This window comes from Salvelinus namaycush, chromosome 8, assembly GCF_016432855.1.
Source record: "Salvelinus namaycush isolate Seneca chromosome 8, SaNama_1.0, whole genome shotgun sequence".
NCBI classification, from domain to species: domain Eukaryota; kingdom Metazoa; phylum Chordata; class Actinopteri; order Salmoniformes; family Salmonidae; genus Salvelinus; species Salvelinus namaycush.
The window spans coordinates 7,843,989-7,865,584 of NC_052314.1; the positions used below are offsets into that span (position 1 = coordinate 7,843,989).

Below are 21,596 nucleotides of genomic sequence, written 5' to 3' on the forward strand. Positions count from 1 at the left end.
AGTCTCCTCTGAACTGTTGATGTTGAGAGGAGTCTGTTACTTGAACTCTGTGAAGCATTTATTTGGGCTGCAATTTCTGAGGCTGGTAACTCTAATGTACTTATCCTCTGCAACAGAGGTAACTCTGGGTATTCCTTTCCTGTGGCGGTCCTCATGAGAGCAAGTTTCATCATAGCGCTTGATGGTTGCGACTGCACTTGAAGAAACGTTAAAAGTTTTTTTACATTTTCTGTATTGACTGACCTTCATGTCTTAAAGTAATAATGGACTGTCATTTCTTTTTATTATCTATGCATAGTCACTTTAACTCTACCTACATGTACATATTACCTCAATTACCTCGACTAACAAGTTCCCCCGCACATTGACTCTGTACCGGTACCCCCTGTATATAGCCTCGCTATTGTAATTTTACTGCTGCCGTTTAATTATTTGTTACTTTTATTTTACATTTTTTACTCATCTATTTTTTACTTAACACTTTTTCTTAAAACTTCTTAAAGCATTGTTGGTTAAGGGCTTGTAAGTAAGCATTTCACTGTAAGGTCTACACCTGTTCAGCTGTTTTTTCCATAATATGGACTTGGTCTTTTACCAAATAGGGCTATCTTCTGTACCCCTACCTTGTCACAACACAACTGATTGGCTCAAACTTTTAACAAGGCACACCTGTTATTTGAAACGCATTCCAGGTGACTACCTCATGAAGCTGGTTGAGAGAATGCCAAGAGTGTGCAAAGCTGTCATCAAGGCAAAGGGTGGCTACTTTGAAGAATCTCAAATATAAAATATATTTTGATTTCTTTAACACTTTTTTGGTTACTAAATGATTCCATGTGTGTTATTTCATAGTTTTGATGTCTTCACTATTACTCTATAATGTAGAAAATAGTGAATATAAAGAAAAACTCTTGAATGAGTAGGTGTGTCCAAACTTTTGACTGGTACTGTATAGAAGTACCAGTACTGGTACTGTATAGAAGTAGCCTGTTTCAGGTTTTCTACCCCACCTGTACACTGAACTAAACACTTTACTAACAGGTTTGTAACTTGAGGGGTATATTCCATTTACACTGAACAAAAATATAAACGTATCATGATTTTTTTTTTTCATGATTTTACTGAGTTACAGTTCCTTATAAGGAAATCAGTCAATTGAAATAAATTCATTAGGCCCCAATCTATGGATTTCACAACCAGGAATACAGATATGCATTTTTTGGTCACAGATATATAAAAAATTAAAAAAGAAGGTAGGGCCGTGGATCAGAAAACCAGTCAGTATCTGGTTTGACCACCATTTGCCTCGTGCAGCGCGACACATCTCCTTCACAGAGTTGATCGGGATGTTGATTGTGGCCTGTGGAAAACACTGTCGTACACGTTGATCCTGGAGAGTATGCAGGCCATGGAAGAACTGGGACATTTTCAGCTTCCAGGAATTGTGTACAGATCCTTGCGACATGGGGCCGTGCGTTATCATGCTGAAACATGAGGTGATGGCGGTGGATGAGTGGCACGACAATGGTCCTCAGCATCTCGTCACGGTATCTCTGTGCATTCAAATTGCCATCGATAAAATGCAATTATGTTCGTTTTCCGTAGCTTATGCCTGCCCATACCATAACACCACCGCCACCATGGGGCACTCTTTTCACAACGTTGACATCAGCAAACCGCTCACCCACATGATGCCATACACGCTGTCTGCCATCTGCACGGTACAGTTGAAACCGGGATTCATCTGTTAAGAGCGCACTTCTCCAGCATGCCAGTGGCCATCGAAGGTGAGCATTGCCCACTGAAGTTGGTTACGACGCCGAACTGCAGTCAGGTCAAGACCCTGGTGAAGATGACGAGCACACAGATGAGTATCCCTGAGACGGTTTCTGACAGTTTGTGCAGAAATTAGGTTGTGCAAACCCACAGTTTCATCAGCTGGGTGGCTGGTCTCAGATGATCCCGCAGGTTAAGAAGCCGGATGTGGAGTCCTGGGCTGGCCGGTTGGACGAACTGCCAAATTCTATAAAACAACGTTGGAGTGTGTGTGTCTTCTCTTACAGAAGAGAAATTAAAATTACATTCTCTGGCAACAGATCTGGTGGACATTCAAGCAGTCCGCATGCCAATTGCACACTCCCTCAAAACTTGAGACATCAGTGGCATTGTGTTGTGTGACAAAACTGCACATTTTAGAGTGGCTTTTTATTGTCACCAGCACAAGGTGCACCTGTGTAATGAGCATGCTGCTTAATCAGCTTCTTGATATGCCACACCTGTCAGGTGGCTGGATTATTTTAGCAAAGGAGAATTGCTCACTGACAGGGATGTAAACAAATTTGTGCACAACATTTCAGAGAAATTAGCTTTTTGTGCGTATGGAACATTTCTTGAATCTTTTATTTTAGCTCATGAAACATGGAACCAACACTTTACATGTTGCGTTTATATTTTTGTTCAATGTAGTTTTCACCCAGCACAGAAAGTGAAACAGATATGAGGGCAGGTAGCCTTGTGGTTAAGAATGTTGGGCTAGTAACTGAAAGGTCGCTGGTTCGAATCCCCAAGCCGACTAGGAAAAATCTATCGATGTGTCCTTGAGCAAGGCACAACCTTAATAGCTCTGGATAAGATGTCAAATGTTGTTCAAAAAGATAATGCAATTCACAACGTGTCAAATTGCAGAGGGCTGGGAGAAAATAAATGGATAAAGTTTTGGGACTGACCTTTGACCCCGAAGCGGTGTCCACAGTGGAAGCCTCGCTGATGGTGCTGGAAAGCCGCAAGTCGGCCTGCTGGGGGTTGGACATACGGCCACCTGGCCTGGTGAGAAAGAGACAGAAAGCAGCACAGGGTCACACAGAGTCACACAGAGCGTCATTGAGAGGATGCAACTCTACACACGGCTCTGTAGACCACACCCTGGAGGGCAAGGACAGACTGCTGTTGTTTGGAGATCAGCCCCTTTGTCTGGACTTCCAAAGGAACTTCTCTCTTTCAAGCCTCAGGGATGTATTAATGCTCTGGGATCCTCACACGTACTCTGAGACCCTTTGTGAATACAGGCCCAGGTTAGCAGTGGATAATATGATCCGTAACAAGCATGTGTATGGCACAATCCTTGCATTCAATATCATAACACATACAGGCATGCCTTGTATCATTATTGCTATGGTGTTATATGTTCCATATTGGTTTCATAATACTTGAGTGCAAGGATTGGGGCATACATACATACACATATATATATACAGTGCCTTCTGAAAATATTCACACCCCTTGACTTTTTGTTGTGTTACAAAGTGGGATTAAAATGGATTTAATTGTCATTTTCTGTCAACGATCTACAGAAAATACTCTGTAATGACAAAATGAAAGAAAAATGAGATGTGCATACAAAAAAAATAACAAATAAAAAACAAATATATCTTGATTAGATAAGTGCTCAGCCCCTTGAGTCAATACATTAGAATCACCTGGCAGCGATTACAGCTGTGAGTCTAAGAGCTTTCCACACCTGGATTGTGCAACATTTGCCCATTATTCTTCAAGCTCTGTCAAATTTGTTGTTGATCATTGCTAGACAACCATTTTCCAGTCTTGCCATAGATTTTCAAGCACATTTAAGTCAAAACTGTAACTTGAACATTCACTGACTTCTTTGTAAGCAACTCCATTGTAGATTTGGTCTTGTGTTTTAGGTTATTGTCCTGCTGAAAGGTGAATTCATCTTCCAGTGTCTGTTGGAAAGCAGACTGAACCAGGTTTAATTCTAGGATTTTGCCTATGCTTAGCTCTATTCAGTTTTTGTTTATCCTGAAGAACTTCCCAATCCTTAATGATTACAAGCATACCCATAACATGATGCAACCACCACTATCCTTGAAAAGCGTGAACGGTACTCAGTGATGTGTTTTATTGGATTGGCCCCAAACATAACACTTTTTTTAATGTATTTTTTTTTCAGTATTGCTTTAGTGCGTTGTTGCAAACAGGATGCATGTTTTTGAATATTTGTATTCTGTACAGGCTTCCTTCTTTTCACTCTGTCAATTAGGTTAGTATTATGGAGTAACTACAATGTTGTTGATCCATCCTTCGTTTTCTCTTATCACAGCATTTAAAAACTCTGTAAATGTTTTAAAGTCACAATTGGCCTCATTGTGAAATCCCTGAGAGGTTTACATCCTCTCTGGTAACTGAGTTAGGAAAGACGCCTGTATCTTTGTAGTGACTGGGTTTATTGATACACCATCCAAAGTGTAATTAATAACATCACCATCCTCAAAGGGATATTCAATGTCTGCTTTTTTTACCCCTCTACCAATAGGTGCCCTTCTTTGCGAGGCATTGGAAAACCTGCCATGTCTTTGTGTTTGAATCTGTGTTTGAAATGCACTGCTCGACTGAGGCACCATACAGATAATTGTATGTGTGGGGTAAAGGGATGAGGTAGGTAGTCATTAAAAAAATCATGATACGTATTAATTAACTTGTTAAGCAAATCTTTACTACTGAACTTATTTAGGCATCGCCATAACAACAGGGTTGAATACTTATTGACTCAAGACAATTCAGCTTTTTATTTGCAATTAATTTGTAAAAAATTCTAAAAACATGATTTGACTTTGACATTGTAGGGTATTGTGTGTAGGCCAGTGATGCAACATCTCAATTTAATCCATTTTAAATGTAGGCTGTAATACAACAAAATGTGGAAATAGTCAAGGGGTGTGAATACTTTCTGAAGGCACTGAACATATAAAAAATCAATTAAGTGTTTTTTCCCCCTCATCAATCTACACACAATACCCCAAAATGACAATGTGAAAACAGATTTTTAGATTTTTTGCAAATTTATTAAAAATAAAAAACAAAAATACATTACATAAGTATTCAGACCCTTTGCTATGAGACTCTAAGTTGAACTCAGGTGCATCCTGTTTCCATTGATCATCCTTGAGATGTTTCTACAACTTGGAGTCCACCTGTGGTAAATTCTATTGATTGGACATGATTTGGAAAGGCACACACCTGTCTATATAAGGCCCCACAGTTGACAGTGCATATCAGAGAAAAACCAAGCCATAAGGTTGAAGGAATTGTCCGTAGAGCTCCGAGACAGGATTGTTTCGAGGCCCAGATCTGGGGAATGGTACCAAAAAATGTCTGCAGCATTGAAGGTTCCCAAGAACACAGTGGCCTCCATCATCCTTTATTGGAAGAAGTTTGGAACCACAAAGACTCCACCTAGAGCTGGCCGCCCGGCCAAACTGAGCAATCGGGGGAGAAGGACCTTGGCCAGGGAGGTGACCAAGGACCCGATGGTCACTCTGACAAAGCTCCAGAGTTCCTCTGTGGAGATGGGAGAACCTTTCAGAAGGACAACCATCTCTGCAGCACTCCACCAATCAGGCCTTTATGGTTAAGTGGCAAGACTGAAGCCACTCCTCAGTAACAGGCATACGACAGCCAACTTGGATTTTGCCAAAAGGCACCTAAAGGATTCTAAGACCTCTGGTCTGATGAAACCAAGATTGAACTCTTTGGCCTTAATGCCAAGTGTCACGTCTGGAGGAAACCTGGCACCATCCCTAAGGGGCGGCAGGTAGCCTAGTGGTTAGAGCGTTGGACTAGTAACTGAAAGGTTGCGAGATCGAATCCCCGAGCTGACAAGGTAAAAATATGTCGTTCTGCCCCTGAACAAGGCAGTTAACCCACTGTTCCTAGGCCGTCATTGAAAATACGAATTTGTTCTTAACTGACTTGCCTAGTTAAATAAAGGTAAAATAAAAAAGCATGGTTGTAGCAGCATCATGCTGTGGGGATGTTTTCAGGGATTGGGAGACTAGTCAGGATCGAGGGAAAGATGAACGGAGCAAAGTACAGAGAGATCCTTGATGAAAACCTGCTCTATAGCGCTCAGAACCTCAGACTGGGGCCAAGGTTCACCTTCTAACAGGACAACGAGCCTAAGCACACAGTCAAGACAATGCAGGAGTGGCTTCATAAAAGTTTCTGAATGTCCTTGAGTGGCCCGGACTTGAACCTGATCTAACATCTCTGGAGAGACCTGAAAATAGCTGCGCAGCGACACTCTCCATCTAACCTGACAGAGCTTGAGAGGATCTGCAGAGAAGAATGGGAGAAACTCCCCAAATACAGATGTGCCAAGCTTGTAGCATCATACCCAAGAAGACTCAAAGCTGTAATCACTGCCAAAGGTGCTTCAACAAAGTAATGAGTAAAGGGTCTGAAAACTTATGTAAATGTGATATTTCAGTTTATTTTTTATATAAGTTTGCAAAAATGTCTAAAAACCTGTTGTTGCTTTGTCATTATGGGGTATGTGTGTAGATTGATGAGGGAAAAACAATTTAATCCATTTAAGAATAAGACAAACGTAGCAAAATGTAGAAAAAGTCAAGGAGTCCGAATACATACATATACACTGCTCAAAAAAATAAAGGGAACACTTAAACAACACAATGTAACTCCAAGTCAATCACACTTCTGTGAAATCAAACTGTCCACTTAGGAAGCAACACTGATTGACAATAAATGTCACATGCTGTTGTGCAAATGGAATAGACAAAAGGTGGAAATTATAGGCAATTAGCAAGACACCCCCAATAAAGGAATGGTTCTGCAGGTGGTGACCACAGACCACTTCTCAGTTCCTATGCTTCCTGGCTGATGTTTTGGTCACTTTTGAATGCTGGCGGTGCTTTCACTCTAGTGGTAGCATGAGACGGAGTCTACAACCCACACAAGTGGCTCAGGTAGTGCAGTTCATCCAGGATGGCACATCAATGCGAGCTGTGGCAAAAAGGTTTGCTGTGTCTGTCAGCGTAGTGTCCAGAGCATGGAGGCGCTACCAGGAGACAGGCCAGTACATCAGGAGATGTGGAGGAGGCCGTAGGAGGGCAACAACCCAGCAGCAGGACCGCTACCTCCGCCTTTGTGCAAGGAGGTGCACTGCCAGAGCCCTGCAAAAGGACCTCCAGCAGGCCACAAATGTGCATGTGTCAGCATATGGTCTCACAAGGGGTCTGAGGATCTCATCTCGGTACCTAATGGCAGTCAGGCTACCTCTGGCGAGCACATGTAGGGCTGTGCGGCCCCACAAAGAAATGCCCGTCAGTGGAAGATCCCCGTCAGAAAGTATATTATATTATATGAACAGACATGTACTGTACACACAGACATGTACTGTACACACAGACATGTACTGTACACACAGACATGTACTGTACACACAGACACTGGTGTTTCTCTCTCACAGGATATGTGTTGGGCAAACTCATCTGTCAGGAGGTGATGGGGGGTTGTGGGAGGCTAGCGAACTAGGCCATCACTTGAAATAAATAATCATCACCTCTCCCATAATGCACTGCCCACTGCGCCCCTCTTCACAAAGTGTCTCAGAGTAGGAGTGCTGATCTAGGATATGTTCATAGGATCAGCACTCCTACTCTGATAATCTGGTCTACCCTCCCTACTATTATAGCTTAGCCTTAGATGAACTAGAAGTGAAACCTTTGAAGCTACTAAACTAGAGAACAAACATGAAAAACGAGAGGCTCAAACAATACAAAGAGACTAAAAGGGGGGAAAAACTGAAATCTAATAGAATGAGAATACGACTATATTATCCGATGCAAAACAGAAATTCACGAAGCACTGAAACTAAACCTATGAATGTACAAGGAGATCCACATAAGATTTGTTTTTTATAAGCACTAGGAACAAACAGCGAAAACTTTACATCTGCACACATGCATAATTCCTCAGCGCTTCGCTGTACAGAACTCTGGCAATGCAGATCTCGCCTCCCCATCTCCGACTCGGACAATTACTCCGTCATTGTGAGAGAGGGAGAAAACACTTTCAAGGACTGGCACTTGTGAAGGGCACACTGCCAGGCAATTAAGGCTGTGACAGCCAGAAGTCAGGCTTTTTAGCACATTGGACATTATTATCGCTCTGGGTCTCCGGAGAGCTGCCACTCTGGAATAAAGGCCTTAAGGGGATAGTTCACTTTTCTACTTAGTCCCCCCCGACAAGTTCTAGCGTATTTTCAACTTCCCTGAGGTGTCTTCATTTCCTCCAAACCTTTTTTTGAATTTGTTAGCTTTTTATTCAGCAACGCCCAGAATCTCCTGGCTAACATTTTTGGACAACGTAGCAATTGTAGCAATTGTATGGTGTAGTGTAGAATAGTGTAGTTTAGTGTGGTGTGTAGCGTAGTGTGGTGTAGTGTAGTGTAATTGTATACTGGTGTCGTATGGTGTAGTGTGGTGTGTAGTGTTGTGTGGTGTAGTGTGATGTGTAGTGTAGTGTGGTGTGTAGTAGTTTACTGTAGTGTCATGTCGTGTAGTGTAGAGTAGTGTCATGTCATGTCGTGTCGTGCAGTGCCTCCAAACAGTGGCCATTTTCTTCCCTTTTCCGGTGTGTTTGGGGACATGACGTTAGGCCTAGATACTGTACATAGAGTAGTCTAGAAGGTTAGGCCTAGATACTGCACATAGAGTAGTCTAGAAGGTTAGGCCTAGATACTGCACATAGAGTAGTCTAGAAGGTTAGGCCTAGATACTGTACATAGAGTAGTCTAGAAGGTTAGGCCTAGATACTGCACATAGAGTAGTCTAGAAGGTTAGGCCTAGATACTGCACATAGTGTAGTCTAGAAGGTTAGGCCTAGATACTGCACATAGTGTAGTCTAGAAGGTTAGGCCTAGATACTGTACATAGAGTAGTCTAGAAGGTTAGGCCTAGATACTGCACATAGTGTAGTCTAGAAGGTTAGGCCTAGATACTGTACATAGAGTAGTCTAGAAGGTTAGGCCTAGATACTGCACATAGTGTAGTCTAGAAGGTTAGGCCTAGATACTGTACATAGAGTAGTCTAGAAGGTTAGGCCTAGATACTGCACATAGAGTAGTCTAGAAGGTTAGGCCTAGATACTGCACATAGTGTAGTCTAGAAGGTTAGGCCTAGATACTGTACATAGAGTAGTCTAGAAGGTTAGGCCTAGATACTGCACATAGAGTAGTCTAGAAGGTTAGGCCTAGATACTGCACATAGAGTAGTCTAGAAGGTTAGGCCTAGATACTGCACATAGTGTAGTCTAGAAGGTTAGGCCTAGATACTGTACATAGAGTAGTCTAGAAGGTTAGGCCTAGATACTGTACATAGAGTAGTCTGGAAGGTTAAGCCTAGATACTGCACATAGAGTAGTCTAGAAGGTTAGGCCTAGATACTGCACATAGAGTAGTCTAGAAGGTTAGGCCTAGATACTGCACATAGAGTAGTCTAGAAGGTTAGGCCTAGATACTGCACATAGAGTAGTTTATTAAAAGGTATAGAAGGAACACTGACAATGCTTCAGAATGCAGCTTTGGTTCTAGAATATTACAATAACACAACATAAATGTCACTCATGACCCCATTCCTGATCTTTTCAGAGAGTAAGTATAAATACTCAGGAGGAGGCCTTGTGGAGGTGGAAACATGCTCTTTGCACTCCCACCCCATTCCCCGTCGGTCTGTCCAGATTTGAATTTGTCTTATGTAATGATGTAATTTGCAGTTCATCAGGAGTCTCCTCATATTTAAATAAGCCTAGAATGTTGTGGGTCTGTGCCATCATCTTATAGGTCGTCATGACAACACATTTCAACATGACTAGCCCTAGTATAGATCTTGCCTGTTCACAGAGCAACACGTGTGATCTATGTGGGTGTTTTACCTCCTTTAGTTGACTGCACTGATTGTAAATGGCTCTGAATAATAATAACTTGGAGCAACACCAAACCACAGTACTGTTAGGTTACATTGTATTGTTGCCTTCTGAGGCACCAAAGCACAGTTTCCAATACTAGCCAGCAGCATACCACACTGCATCCCACTGCTGGCTTGGCTCTGAAGCTAAGTGGTGCTGCTGGAAGTGGTGTTGGAGGGCCAGTAGGAGACACTCTTTCCTTTGGTCTAAAACAATATCCCAATGCCCCAAGACAGTGACTGGGGACATTTCCCTGTGTAGGGTGCCGTCTTTCAGATGGGATGTTAAACGGGTGTCCTGACTCTCTGTGGTTACTAAAGATCCCATGGCACTTATAGTAAGAGTAGGAGTGTTAACCCCGGTGTCCTGGCTAAATTCACAACCTGACCATAATGACCACCTAATCATCCCCAGCTTCTAATTGGCTCATTCATCTCCCCTGTAACTATTCCCCAGGTCGTTGCTGTAAATGAGAATGTGTTCTCAGTCAACTTACCTGATAAAATAAAGGGAAAAATACAAAATCCCCAAAACATTTTGAAGGCTGCAACTGCATTGAGACATTACATAAGTATTGTGGTCAAAACAACTTGCTACACCAGATGTTATTTAATAGAAACTCCACGTTAGGTATACCACACACACCCCCTCTCTGGCCTGTTCCTCTGTATGCGGTAGTAGAGGTTGTGCAGGTTGAGCGGCTGAGCGGCTGTGACACATTATCTGCGTGGCTCATATAGCCCTCCACGCCCACAAAGCTGTTAATGAGACGGATCCATCAGAACATGGCAGGGGAATGTGCCCTCCTGTTCTCTGCCAGACACAGGAGGAGAACGAGAGAGGGGGATCGAGAGAGTATCAGAGAGAAAGAGAGAGATTGTGGAGAGATGTTGAGAGCTGAGCGCTAAGTTGGTGAGTCTCTGGTATCTCTTTTAAAACTGTATGCTGCTGTTGTCAGCTCCACGGCCATTTTGCTTTTTGTTTTTGGAAGGCAGTGCACATGCAATGAGATATTTAATAGATAAGAAAGTTCTGTATGAACTCATACTTGTCACAGTAGTTTTGTGGTGAGGTGGAATGACCCTTTGAGCTCAACCTTTAATATCTTTGTCATCTTGTGCGAAAGCGTTGGACCCTGACACAGGGGTGGGAAACTGGCACTTTGTTCTAAAGGTAGTCTAAATTCACTCATCTCTGGTCCCCCATGTAAGGTTAGGGCACAGGAAGTGACACTCAAAAGACTTCTGACAAGGTACTACCAACTACAAGGTTCTACAAACTAAGGTTCCACTTGTTCTGAGAACTTTGGCCATTTTTCCAGAATATCCTTGGACACAAATGCTGAGGGCAGAACCACGAAAAGAGATGAATGAATAAGGCAAAAAGAGAGAGAAGAGAGAAATGAGAGCAAGAGATAGAGGTGACATTTCACAGTCTGACTGTGAGGTCACTGTGTAGAGCAGGTTAGGTGGTAAATCCTAGTTGTACTGACACTCTGCCATCATTTTGGATCAAATAGTCAGGGTTAGGATGGCCTGGTAGAGGCCAGCTAAGGACGAGTGGATTCTGGAGATTTGATAGGGAACATTGCTAAGGATGGTGGTACAGCCTCCCGCCTTGATGATCCATAGAGAGACAAATAACATCCTATTTGAGTTAACGTCCCACTCTGTTCCATAATCTCAACAACATTGGCATTGCCCTTAACTTCACACCCAATGTGAAGTAAAGGTAGCCTAGTGGTTAGAGCGTTGGGCCAGTAATCGAAAGGTTGCTGGATCGAATCCCCGAGCTGACAAGATAAAAATATGTCCTTCTGCCCCTGAGCAAGGCACTTAACCCACTGTTCCCCGGGCGCCGAAAACGTGGATGTCGATTAAGGGAGCCCCCCGCACCTCTCTGATTCAGAGGGGTTGGGTTAAACGCGGAAGAAGCATTCAGTTGTACAACTGACTAGGTATCCCCTTTTCCCTTATACTCCAAATAACATCTCCTGATCTAGCCAACGTTCCCACATTTCAGCTTCCTCAACAGTACTGGCTTTAACCGCTATTCCATTACTCCAAAGCTGACTGTTACACTGATTCATATACCTCGACATATCTGGCCATCGCCACAATTTCTAAGGCTCCTATCTACGGTCTCAAATAATATAGATAGTTGGATTAACTTTGAAGATTGATATCTGTCTGAGACGCTGTATGAATACAAATTAATAGAGATACTTAAGTTCGGCACGGTGTTTGAGGTTTACACACTCGTAGTCCCAAATAGATGCGTTGACAATCCTGAGAGGCCACAGGTCTGTTTCTGACCATTACCAACTAGCATACCAGCGACATTCTGAGAACCAAAAGTTGTCATCGCATGAAGGACAGATAAGAGGAGATGAGTCACTCACTGTTCTTGGAGGATAAAATCCACGTTCTCTCGAGACACCTGTCCCGTCACGGGGTGCCGGAACGACGTGGTCCTCTGGTTATGGCTGTGAGAGGACCAGAGGATAAGAGAGGGAGGAGAAGTGGGGGATGGAGGGTGGAGGAGAGGTGGGGATGAAACAGAGTGGAACAAAATTAGCATCCCTGGCTGTCGAATCAATCTGTGGTCATCGCGATGGATTTTCACCCCCTTCCAAACTCACATGTAGACACAAGCTGATCATTCTCTAGGGGCGTAGCAGGTTACAAACGCCCCCTAACCCCACCCTCCTACCCCCCCAGAGTTTCCCAGGCGTGTGTAGAATGTGAAGGGTGGCAGTGGCCCCCACCCTGGACAGCTCCTATGATCTCCTCCTAAAGTGTCAGGCTCAGCACGAAACACCGGACACAGGGAGAGAGAGGGCAGTCAGGCCAGGCAGGGCCACCATCGATTCCCCCCTCAGCCAGTGACACAGGGAGAGAGAGGTCAGCCAGGCAGGGCCTCCATCGATTCCCCCCTCAGCCAGTGACACAGGGAGAGAGAGGTCAGCCAGGCAGGGCCTCCATCGATTCCCCCCTCAGCCAGTGACACAAGGAGAGAGAGGTCAGCCAGGTATGATAGCATCCCAAATGGGACTCTAATCCCTACATAGTGTACTACTTTTGACAAGCCCTGGTCAATGGTTGTGCATTATGTAGGGAATAGGGTGCTATTTGGCACGCAGTCAAGTGACAGGGGCACACTTGACAGGGGCACACTTGACAGGGGCACACTTGGCAACACAGCATCCTCCCAACAGATTCCCTCCATCAGATCCCTGTACAGGAGCTGCCCTGTCCTTGTTCCTGTCAGTTTCTGTTCCTGTAGGAGCTGATGTGGAGTGACAGCTGAGAGCTCACTTCCTAGTTTTAAGGAAGGAAAAAAGCCCTCTGGTCCAATACACACAGTGATGTGTGAAGAGGCTGCAGTGACACTATTTATCTTTATAGAGGTAGTATCCTATGTAGTGCACTACTTTCCACCAGAGCCCTATGTAGTGCACTACTTTCCACCAGAGCCCTATGCAGTGCATTACTTTCCACCAGAACCCTATGGACCATTGTCAAAAGTAGAGCACTCAATAGCGAACAGGGTTCTATTTGGGACGCAGACAGGCAAATAAGCACAATGCTCTAGATAGGAATATGTCTCAGAGAACATATCAAACTGCATCAAAGAAAATGATCTTTGAAAAGGTTGTACTGCTGTCTAGGTGGATAGAGGCCCGTGTATTAGCGATATAGGCTGAACCGAAATGAAAGCGCTGCCCAGGGGATGGCAGTGCCACTCACCTAAGATGGTGACGTGCTCACATATCCCCATCAAATTCAACAGCAAAATGGAATATTACACTGATGTCATCCAACATCATTGCTTGTAAACACCCAGTTCCAGGTCCTAAAGGCATTACACAATAGAGAAAAGCACTGGGGTTTTGCCTGCTCCTAACTTTTTTTTTTTTTTAAACATGGATTTTTTTATTTAACTAGGCAAGTCAGTTAAGAACAAATTCTTATTTACAATGACGACCTACACTGTCCAAACCTCAGACGACGCTGGGCTAATTATGCGCCGCCCTATGCGATTCCCAATCACAACCGGTTGTGATATAGCCTAGAATCGAACCAGGGTATCTGTAGTGACGCCTCAAGCACTGAGATGCAGTGCCTTAGACCGCTTTGCCACTCGGGAGCCAACAAAATCAGTCATGAAAAAGCCCATTGACAAATGGCTATTGGGAATGATATTATAGATAGGGTCTTCAGGATCACCAGCTGTCCCAGCCACCGACTAACATACAGAACCAGCTGTCCCAGCCACCGACTAACATGCAGAACCAGCTGTCCCAGCCACCGACTAACATACAGAACCAGCTGTCCCAGCCACCGACTAACATACAGAACCAGCTGTCCCAGCCACCGACTAACATACAGAACCAGCTGTCCCAGCCACCGACTAACATACAGAACCAGCTGTCCCAGCCACCGACTAACATACAGAACCAGCTGTCCCAGCCACCGACTAACATACAGAAACAAATCAATGCTCCAAATTCTTTTTCAATCTTCAATATAGAAATGCTACCAAAAAAAATGTATTAAAACTTGTTACAAATGATGGAGTCACGCATGATTCACCAAATGATATTTTGAAAGAGGAAGTAAAGTACTTTAAGAATATGTTTTCGTTTCAGGCTCCTCCATCTCCACTAACTGAAACTAATTGTATGGATTTTTTTCCTATTAATAATGTAAAATTAACATCTGTACAGAAAGACTCATGTGAAGGCCAAATTACAGAGGAGGAACTGCTTGATGCAATTGGGGCCTTTAAGGATGGGAAAACTCCAGGGCTGGATGGCATACCAGTGGAAGTATACAAAACTTTTTTTGATATACTCAAAGGACCATTATTAGCTTGTTTTAACCACTCCTATATAAATGGTAGATTATCAGACACGCAACAAGAAGGTCTGATATCGTTATTACTGAAACAGGACCCAAGTGGTATATATAAAGATCCAGTCCAATTAAAAAATTGGAGACCTCTTACACTTCAGTGTTGTGATGCAAAAATCCTAGCAAAATGCTTGGCGCATAGAATAAAAAAAGTTTTGTCAGATATTATTCATCCTAATCAGACAGGTTTTTTACATGGACGATACATTGGAGATAATATAAGGCAAGTACTGGAAACAATAGAACACTATGAAATATCGGGGACACCAGGTCTGGTTTTCATAGCTGATTTTGAAAAGGCTTTTGATAAAGTACGACTGGAGTTTATATATAAATGCCTAGAATATTTCAATTTTGGGGAATCTCTTATAAAATGGGTTAAAATTATGTATAGTAACCCTAGGTGTAAAATAGTAAATAATGGCTACATCTCAGAAAGTTTTAAACTATCTAGAGGAGTAAAACAAGGTTGTCCACTATCGGCATATCTATTTATTATTGCCATCGAAATGTTAGCTGTTAAAATTAGATCAAACATTAATATTAATGGATTAGAAATCCGTGGCTTAAAAACTAAGGTGTCATTGTACGCTGATGATTCATGTTTTCTTTTAAAACCACAACTAGAGTCTCTCCACGGCCTCATAGAGGATCTAGATACCTTTGCTATCCTCTCTGGATTAAAACCAAATTATGATAAATGTACCATATTACGTATTGGATCACTAAAAAATACACATTTTATATTGCCATGTAGTTTACCAATTAAATGGTCTGACGGAGATGTGGATATACTCGGTATAAAAATCCCAAAAGAAAGAAATGATCTCACTCCAATAAATTTTTATAGAAAGTTAGCAAAAATAGATAAGATCTTGCTACCATGGAAAGGAAAATACTTGTCTATTTGTGGAAAAATCACCCTGATTAACTCTTTAGTCATATCACAGTTTACCTATTTGCTTATGGTTTTGCCTACACCTAGTGACCTGCTTTTTAAATTATATGAACAAAAAATATTCCATTTTATTTGGAACGGCAAGCCAGATAAAATTAAAAGGGCCTATTTATATAACGAATATGAATTCGGAGGGCAGAAATTATTAAATATTAAAGCATTAGACCTCTCACTAAAGGCATCAGTCATACAAAAGTTATACTTAAATCCAAACTGGTTCTCTAGTAAATTGGTACGAATGTCTCATCCTATGTTCAAGAAGGGCCTTTTTCCCTTTATTCAGATTACACCTGCTCACTTTCGGTTGTTTGAAAAGGAAATAATCTCCAAAATATCCTTATTTTTTAAACAAGCCTTAGAAAGTTGGTTGCAATTTCAGTTTAATCCACCTGAAAGGACGGAACAAATAGTACAACAAATATTGTGGTTAAATTCAAATATAGTAATTGATAAAAAAACTGTATTTATCGAAGAAATGTTTAAAAAAGGTATAATTTTTGTGAATGATATCATAAATAGGACTGGTGGAGTTATGTCACACATGCAGCTCACACAGACATATGGAAATGTCTGCTCTACCCAAAATTACAACCAATTAATTGCAGCATTACCACAAAAATGGAAGAGGCAAGTAGAAGGGGAAAAAAGTAAGGAACTTGTATGTCGGCCCTGTATTAAAGAACATAAATGGTTAAAGAAAAGTGTGATAAATAAAAACATATACCAATTTCATTTAAGGACCAAAAAACTGACAGCTGTGCCATATAAATTGCAAAATAGTTGGGAAGAGATGTTCGATGTACCCATTCCATGGCACATGGTTTATGAATTGATACGCAAAACAACGCCGGATTCAAAACTTCGAATTTTTCAATTTAAATTATTGTACAAAATTCTTGCAACTAATAGAATGTTATATATATGGGGTATACAATCTTCCCAGCTCTGTAGATTCTGCTGTGAGGAGGCAGAGTCATTAGACCATTTATTTTGGTATTGTCCATATGTAGCTCGTTTTTGGTCACAGGTCCAGGAATGGCTGAAGAATTGCAACATTTGCCTAGAACTAACGCTACAGATAGCAATACTGGGGGATTTGAAAAGCCATAGTCAATCAATCAATAATATAATAATTATTTTAGCAAAAATGTTTATTTTTAATTTACAATCTGTAGAAGCTATGAGAATAGGAAGGTTCAAATCTTTTGTGAAGCATCACAGCACAGTTGAAAAATATATGGCAAATAAAAATCCGAAATGGATGATGTTGGAAGATAGATGGGAAGGGTTGAGTAGAACTGAAGGGTGGGACTAATAACAAGATAAACAATGTAGGGCATACGGGATCTGTGAAATGTGTATAGGTGCGGAGCTTTTGTGAAATAGCACAGTTACAAGTGGAAATAAAATTGGATGGACAACAGAAATAGAGGAAGGACTAAGAACAAACAAGAGAGAACTATTATAAAGTAGTCTGTGTCTGTAAAATAGGTATAAGATGTATAAATTGAAGGTAAAAGCAGAAGTGTTTATTAGTTTACTCCAATTGGGGGAGCGGTGGTAGGGTTGCGGGGAATAATAATAAAGGTATATTCTTTAAAAAAGTATGTATGTCTATATAGGTATGTGTATGTATATATGTATATATGTATGCATGCGTGTATGGATATATATATTTACCCAAAAAAATATGGGGGATTGGAAATGATGCAGACAATTACATTGGAAGCAACATTCTTTCCGCAATATTAAGCTGATCCACCCCAAAAAAAAACAAAAAAAAAACAAAACAAAAAAAACAAATCAATGCTCATTTAATTCGTAATCTGATATTTGATGCACCACTGTGGTTGAACCACTGTGATAAATCTGTGTCTGATTGCTCTGACTGACACCAAGTATGAATGGAATAGTATTGGTTTGATTGGAAGCCATTTTCCATAGTGCATGCATGGCAGCAATGTCACGCCAGTCAGAGGGTCGGAAATAGCCAGCGATATTGAGTTTTGTGGTGTCTTTTAAGAGCGTGGTAACAAAAGGCCTGGTTTGAGGACTGAGGAACATTAATGCAGTTCTATTTGGGGGTAGTTCCTGGTAGTTTCTTGGGGTAGATGTTTTGGGTATTTCCTGGTATTTGGGGGTTGTTTCTGGTAGTTTGGTATTTTGGGGTTGTTTGGGGGGTATAGGACCCCATAAATGTTAGCTCTCTATCTAGCTAGTTTTGAGAATTGTGTGGAAGTACCTGGATAAAGACACAGGTGGAGCAGACAACCACAGAAAACCCTAACAAGGAGAGGGTAGATCTCAGCAGTAATGCCAGTGGGTTATTTAGAGGGTAGATCTCAGCAGTAATGCCAGTGGGTTATTTAGAGGGTAGATCTCAGCAGTAATGCCAGTGGGTTATTTAGAGGGTAGAGCTCAGCAGTAATGCCAGTGGGTTATTTAGAGGGTAGAGCTCAGCAGTAATGCCAGTGGGTTATTTAGAGGGTAGATCTCAGCAGTAATGCCAGTGGGTTATTTAGAGGGTAGAGCTCAGCAACAATGCCAGTGGGTTATTTAGAGGGTAGATCTCAGCAGTAATGCCAGTGGGTTATTTATAGGGTAGATCTCGGCAGTAATGCCAGTGGGTTATTTAGAGGGTAGATCTCGGCAGTAATGCCCGTGGGTTATTTAGAGGGTAGATCTCGGCAGTAATGCCCGTGGGTTATTTAGAGGGTAGATCTCGGCAGTAATGCCCGTGGGTTATTTAGAGGGTAGATCTCGGCAGTAATGCCCGTGGGTTATTTAGAGGGTAGATCTCGGCAGTAATGCCCGTGGGTTATTTAGAGGGTAGATCTCGGCAGTAATGCCCGTGGGTTATTTAGAGGGTAGATCTCGGCAGTAATGCCCGTGGGTTATTTAGAGGGTAGATCTCGGCAGTAATGCCCGTGGGTTATTTAGAGGGTAGATCTCGGCAGTAATGCCCGTGGGTTATTTAGAGGGTAGATCTCAGCAGTAATGCCCGTGGGTTATTTAGAGGGTAGATCTCAGCAGTAATGCCCGTGGGTTATTTAGAGGGTAGATCTCAGCAGTAATGCCCGTGGGTTATTTAGAGGGTAGATCTCAGCAGTAATGCCCGTGGGTTATTTAGAGGGTAGATCTCAGCAGTAATGCCAGTGGGTTATTTAGAGGGTAGATCTCAGCAGTAATGCCAGTGGGTTATTTAGAGGGTAGATCTCAGCAGTAATGCCAGTGGGTTATTTAGAGGGTAGATCTCAGCAGTAATGCCAGTGGGTTATTTAGAGGGTAGATCTCAGCAGTAATGCCAGTGGGTTATTTAGAGGGTAGATCTCAGCAGTAATGCCAGTGGGTTATTTAGAGGGTAGATCTCAGCAGTAATGCCAGTGGGTTATTTAGAGGGTAGATCTCAGCAGTAATGCCAGTGGGTTATTTAGAGGGTAGATCTCAGCAGTAATGCCAGTGGGTTATTTAGAGGGTAGATCTCAGCAGTAATGCCAGTGGGTTATTTAGAGGGTAGATCTCAGCAGTAATGCCAGTGGGTTATTTAGAGGGTAGATCTCAGCAGTAATGCCAGTGGGTTATTTAGAGGGTAGATCTCAGCAGTAATGCCAGTGGGTTATTTAGAGGGTAGATCTCAGCAGTAATGCCAGTGGGTTATTTAGAGGGTAGATCTCAGCAGTAATGCCAGTGGGTTATTTAGAGGGTAGATCTCAGCAGTAATGCCAGTGGGTTATTTAGAGGGTAGATCTCAGCAGTAATGCCAGTGGGTTATTTAGAGGGTAGATCTCAGCAGTAATGCCAGTGGGTTATTTAGAGGGTAGATCTCAGCAGTAATGCCAGTGGGTTATTTAGAGGGTAGATCTCAGCAGTAATGCCAGTGGGTTATTTAGAGGGTAGATCTCAGCAGTAATGCCAGTGGGTTATTTAGAGGGTAGATCTCAGCAGTAATGCCAGTGGGTTATTTAGAGGGTAGATCTCAGCAGTAATGCCAGTGGGTTATTTAGAGGGTAGATCTCAGCAGTAATGCCAGTGTGTTATTTAGAGGGTAGATCTCAGCAGTAATGACAGTGTGTTATTTAGAGGGTAGATCTCAGCAGTAATGACAGTGGGTTATTTAGAGGGTAGATCTCAGCAGTAATGACAGTGGGTTATTTAGAGGGTAGATCTCAGCAGTAATGCCAGTGGGTTATTTAGAGGGTAGATCTCAGCAGTAATGCCAGTGGGTTATTTAGAGGGTAGATCTCAGCAGTAATGCCAGTGGGTTATTTAGAGGGTAGATCTCAGCAGTAATGCCAGTGGGTTATTTAGAGGGTAGATCTCAGCAGTAATGCCAGTGGGTTATTTAGAGGGTAGATCTCAGCAGTAATGCCAGTGGGTTAATTAGAGGGTAGATCTCAGCAGTAATGCCAGTGGGTTATTTAGAGGGTAGATCTCAGCAGTAATGCCCGTGGGTTATTTAGAGGGTAGAGCTCAGCAGTAATGCCAGTGGGTTATTTAGAGGGTAGATCTCAGCAGTAATGCCAGTGGGTTATTTAGAGGGTAGATCTCAGCAGTAATGCCAGTGGGTTATTTAGAGGGTAGATCTCAGCAGTAATGCCAGTGGGTTATTTAGAGGGTAGATCTCAGCAGTAATGCCAGTGGGTTATTTAGAGGGTAGATCTCAGCAGTAATGCCAGTGGGTTATTTAGAGGGTAGATCTCAGCAGTAATGCCAGTGGGTTATTTAGAGGGTAGATCTCAGCAGTAATGCCAGTGGGTTATTTAGAGGGTAGATCTCAGCAGTAATGCCAGTGGGTTATTTAGAGGGTAGATCTCAGCAGTAATGCCAGTGGGTTATTTAGAGGGTAGATCTCAGCAGTAATGCCAGTGGGTTATTTAGAGGGTAGATCTCAGCAGTAATGCCAGTGGGTTATTTCGATCAGCCTGCATGGTGTTTTTTAAGAGAAAGCAGACATTTCTTCTCAGAGGGTTGTTATGGGAAGGTATTTACCTAAAATTTGTTGTATTTTTTTTGTCATTTAGCAGCCTTACAAGAGCAATTGGGGCAATTAAGTGCCTTGCTCAAGGGCACATTGACAGAACCTTGTCGGCTCAGGAGTTCGAACAAGTAACCTTTCAGTTACTGGCCCAATGCTCTAACCACTAGGCTACCTGCTGCCCTAGAACGCCTGATGGGGTATGTGAGGACACTCCAGTCTGGATTAGTACAGCATTTATTTGCTTAATCTGCTCCCATTTCAGACTCAATTTAAGTTTCCAATGGGTGTGAAACGTGTGTGTGTGTGTGTGTGTGTGTACTTTACAAGCGCGTGTGTGTGTGTGTGTGTGTGTGTGTGTGTGTGTGTGTGTGTGTGTGTGTGTGTGTGTGTGTGGTGTGTGTGGACTGTAAAAGCAGGCTGCGTTTAGCAGGGCGATTGAAGTGCTGTGTTCCGTCAGAGGCTCTGTATCGAGATGCTGTGTTCCGTCAGAGGATCTGTATCGAGGTGCTGTGTTCCGTCAGAGGCTCTGTATCGAGGTGCTGTGTTCCGTCAGAGGATCTGTATCGAGGTGCTGTGTTCCGTCAGAGGCTCTGTATCGAGGTGCTGTGTTCCGTCAGAGGCTCTGTATCGAGGTGCTGTGTTCCGTCAGAGGCTCTGTATCGAGGTGCTGTGTTCCGTCAGAGGCTCTGTATCGAGGTGCTGTGTTCCGTCAGAGGCTCTGTATCGAGGTGCTGTGTTCCGTCAGAGGCTCTGTATCGAGGTGCTGTGTTCCGTCAGAGGCTCTGTATCGAGGTGCTGTGTTCCGTCAGAGGCTCTGTATCGAGGTGCTGTGTTCCGTCAGAGGATCTGTATCGAGGTGCTGTGTTCCGTCAGAGGCTCTGTATCGAGGTGCTGTGTTCCGTCAGAGGATCTGTATCGAGGTGCTGTGTTCCGTCAGAGGCTCTGTATCGAGGTGCTGTGT

General features: G+C 42.7%; 1 protein-coding gene across 2 annotated transcripts in view; it reads right to left on the bottom strand.

Annotated features, from left to right (window-relative positions):
- The window catches only part of LOC120052352 (pleckstrin homology domain-containing family A member 7-like), a 174,964-nt gene that overhangs the window by 58,487 nt on the left and 94,881 nt on the right, over positions 1-21,596 (bottom strand). For both annotated transcript variants that reach the window (XM_038999208.1, XM_038999207.1), the window contains exons 4-5: positions 12,185-12,268; positions 2,727-2,823 (exon numbers count right to left, since the gene is read on the bottom strand). In XM_038999208.1, coding sequence (XP_038855136.1) covers positions 2,727-2,823; positions 12,185-12,268 — 181 coding nt within the window. The remainder of the gene's footprint in view (positions 1-2,726; positions 2,824-12,184; positions 12,269-21,596) is intronic.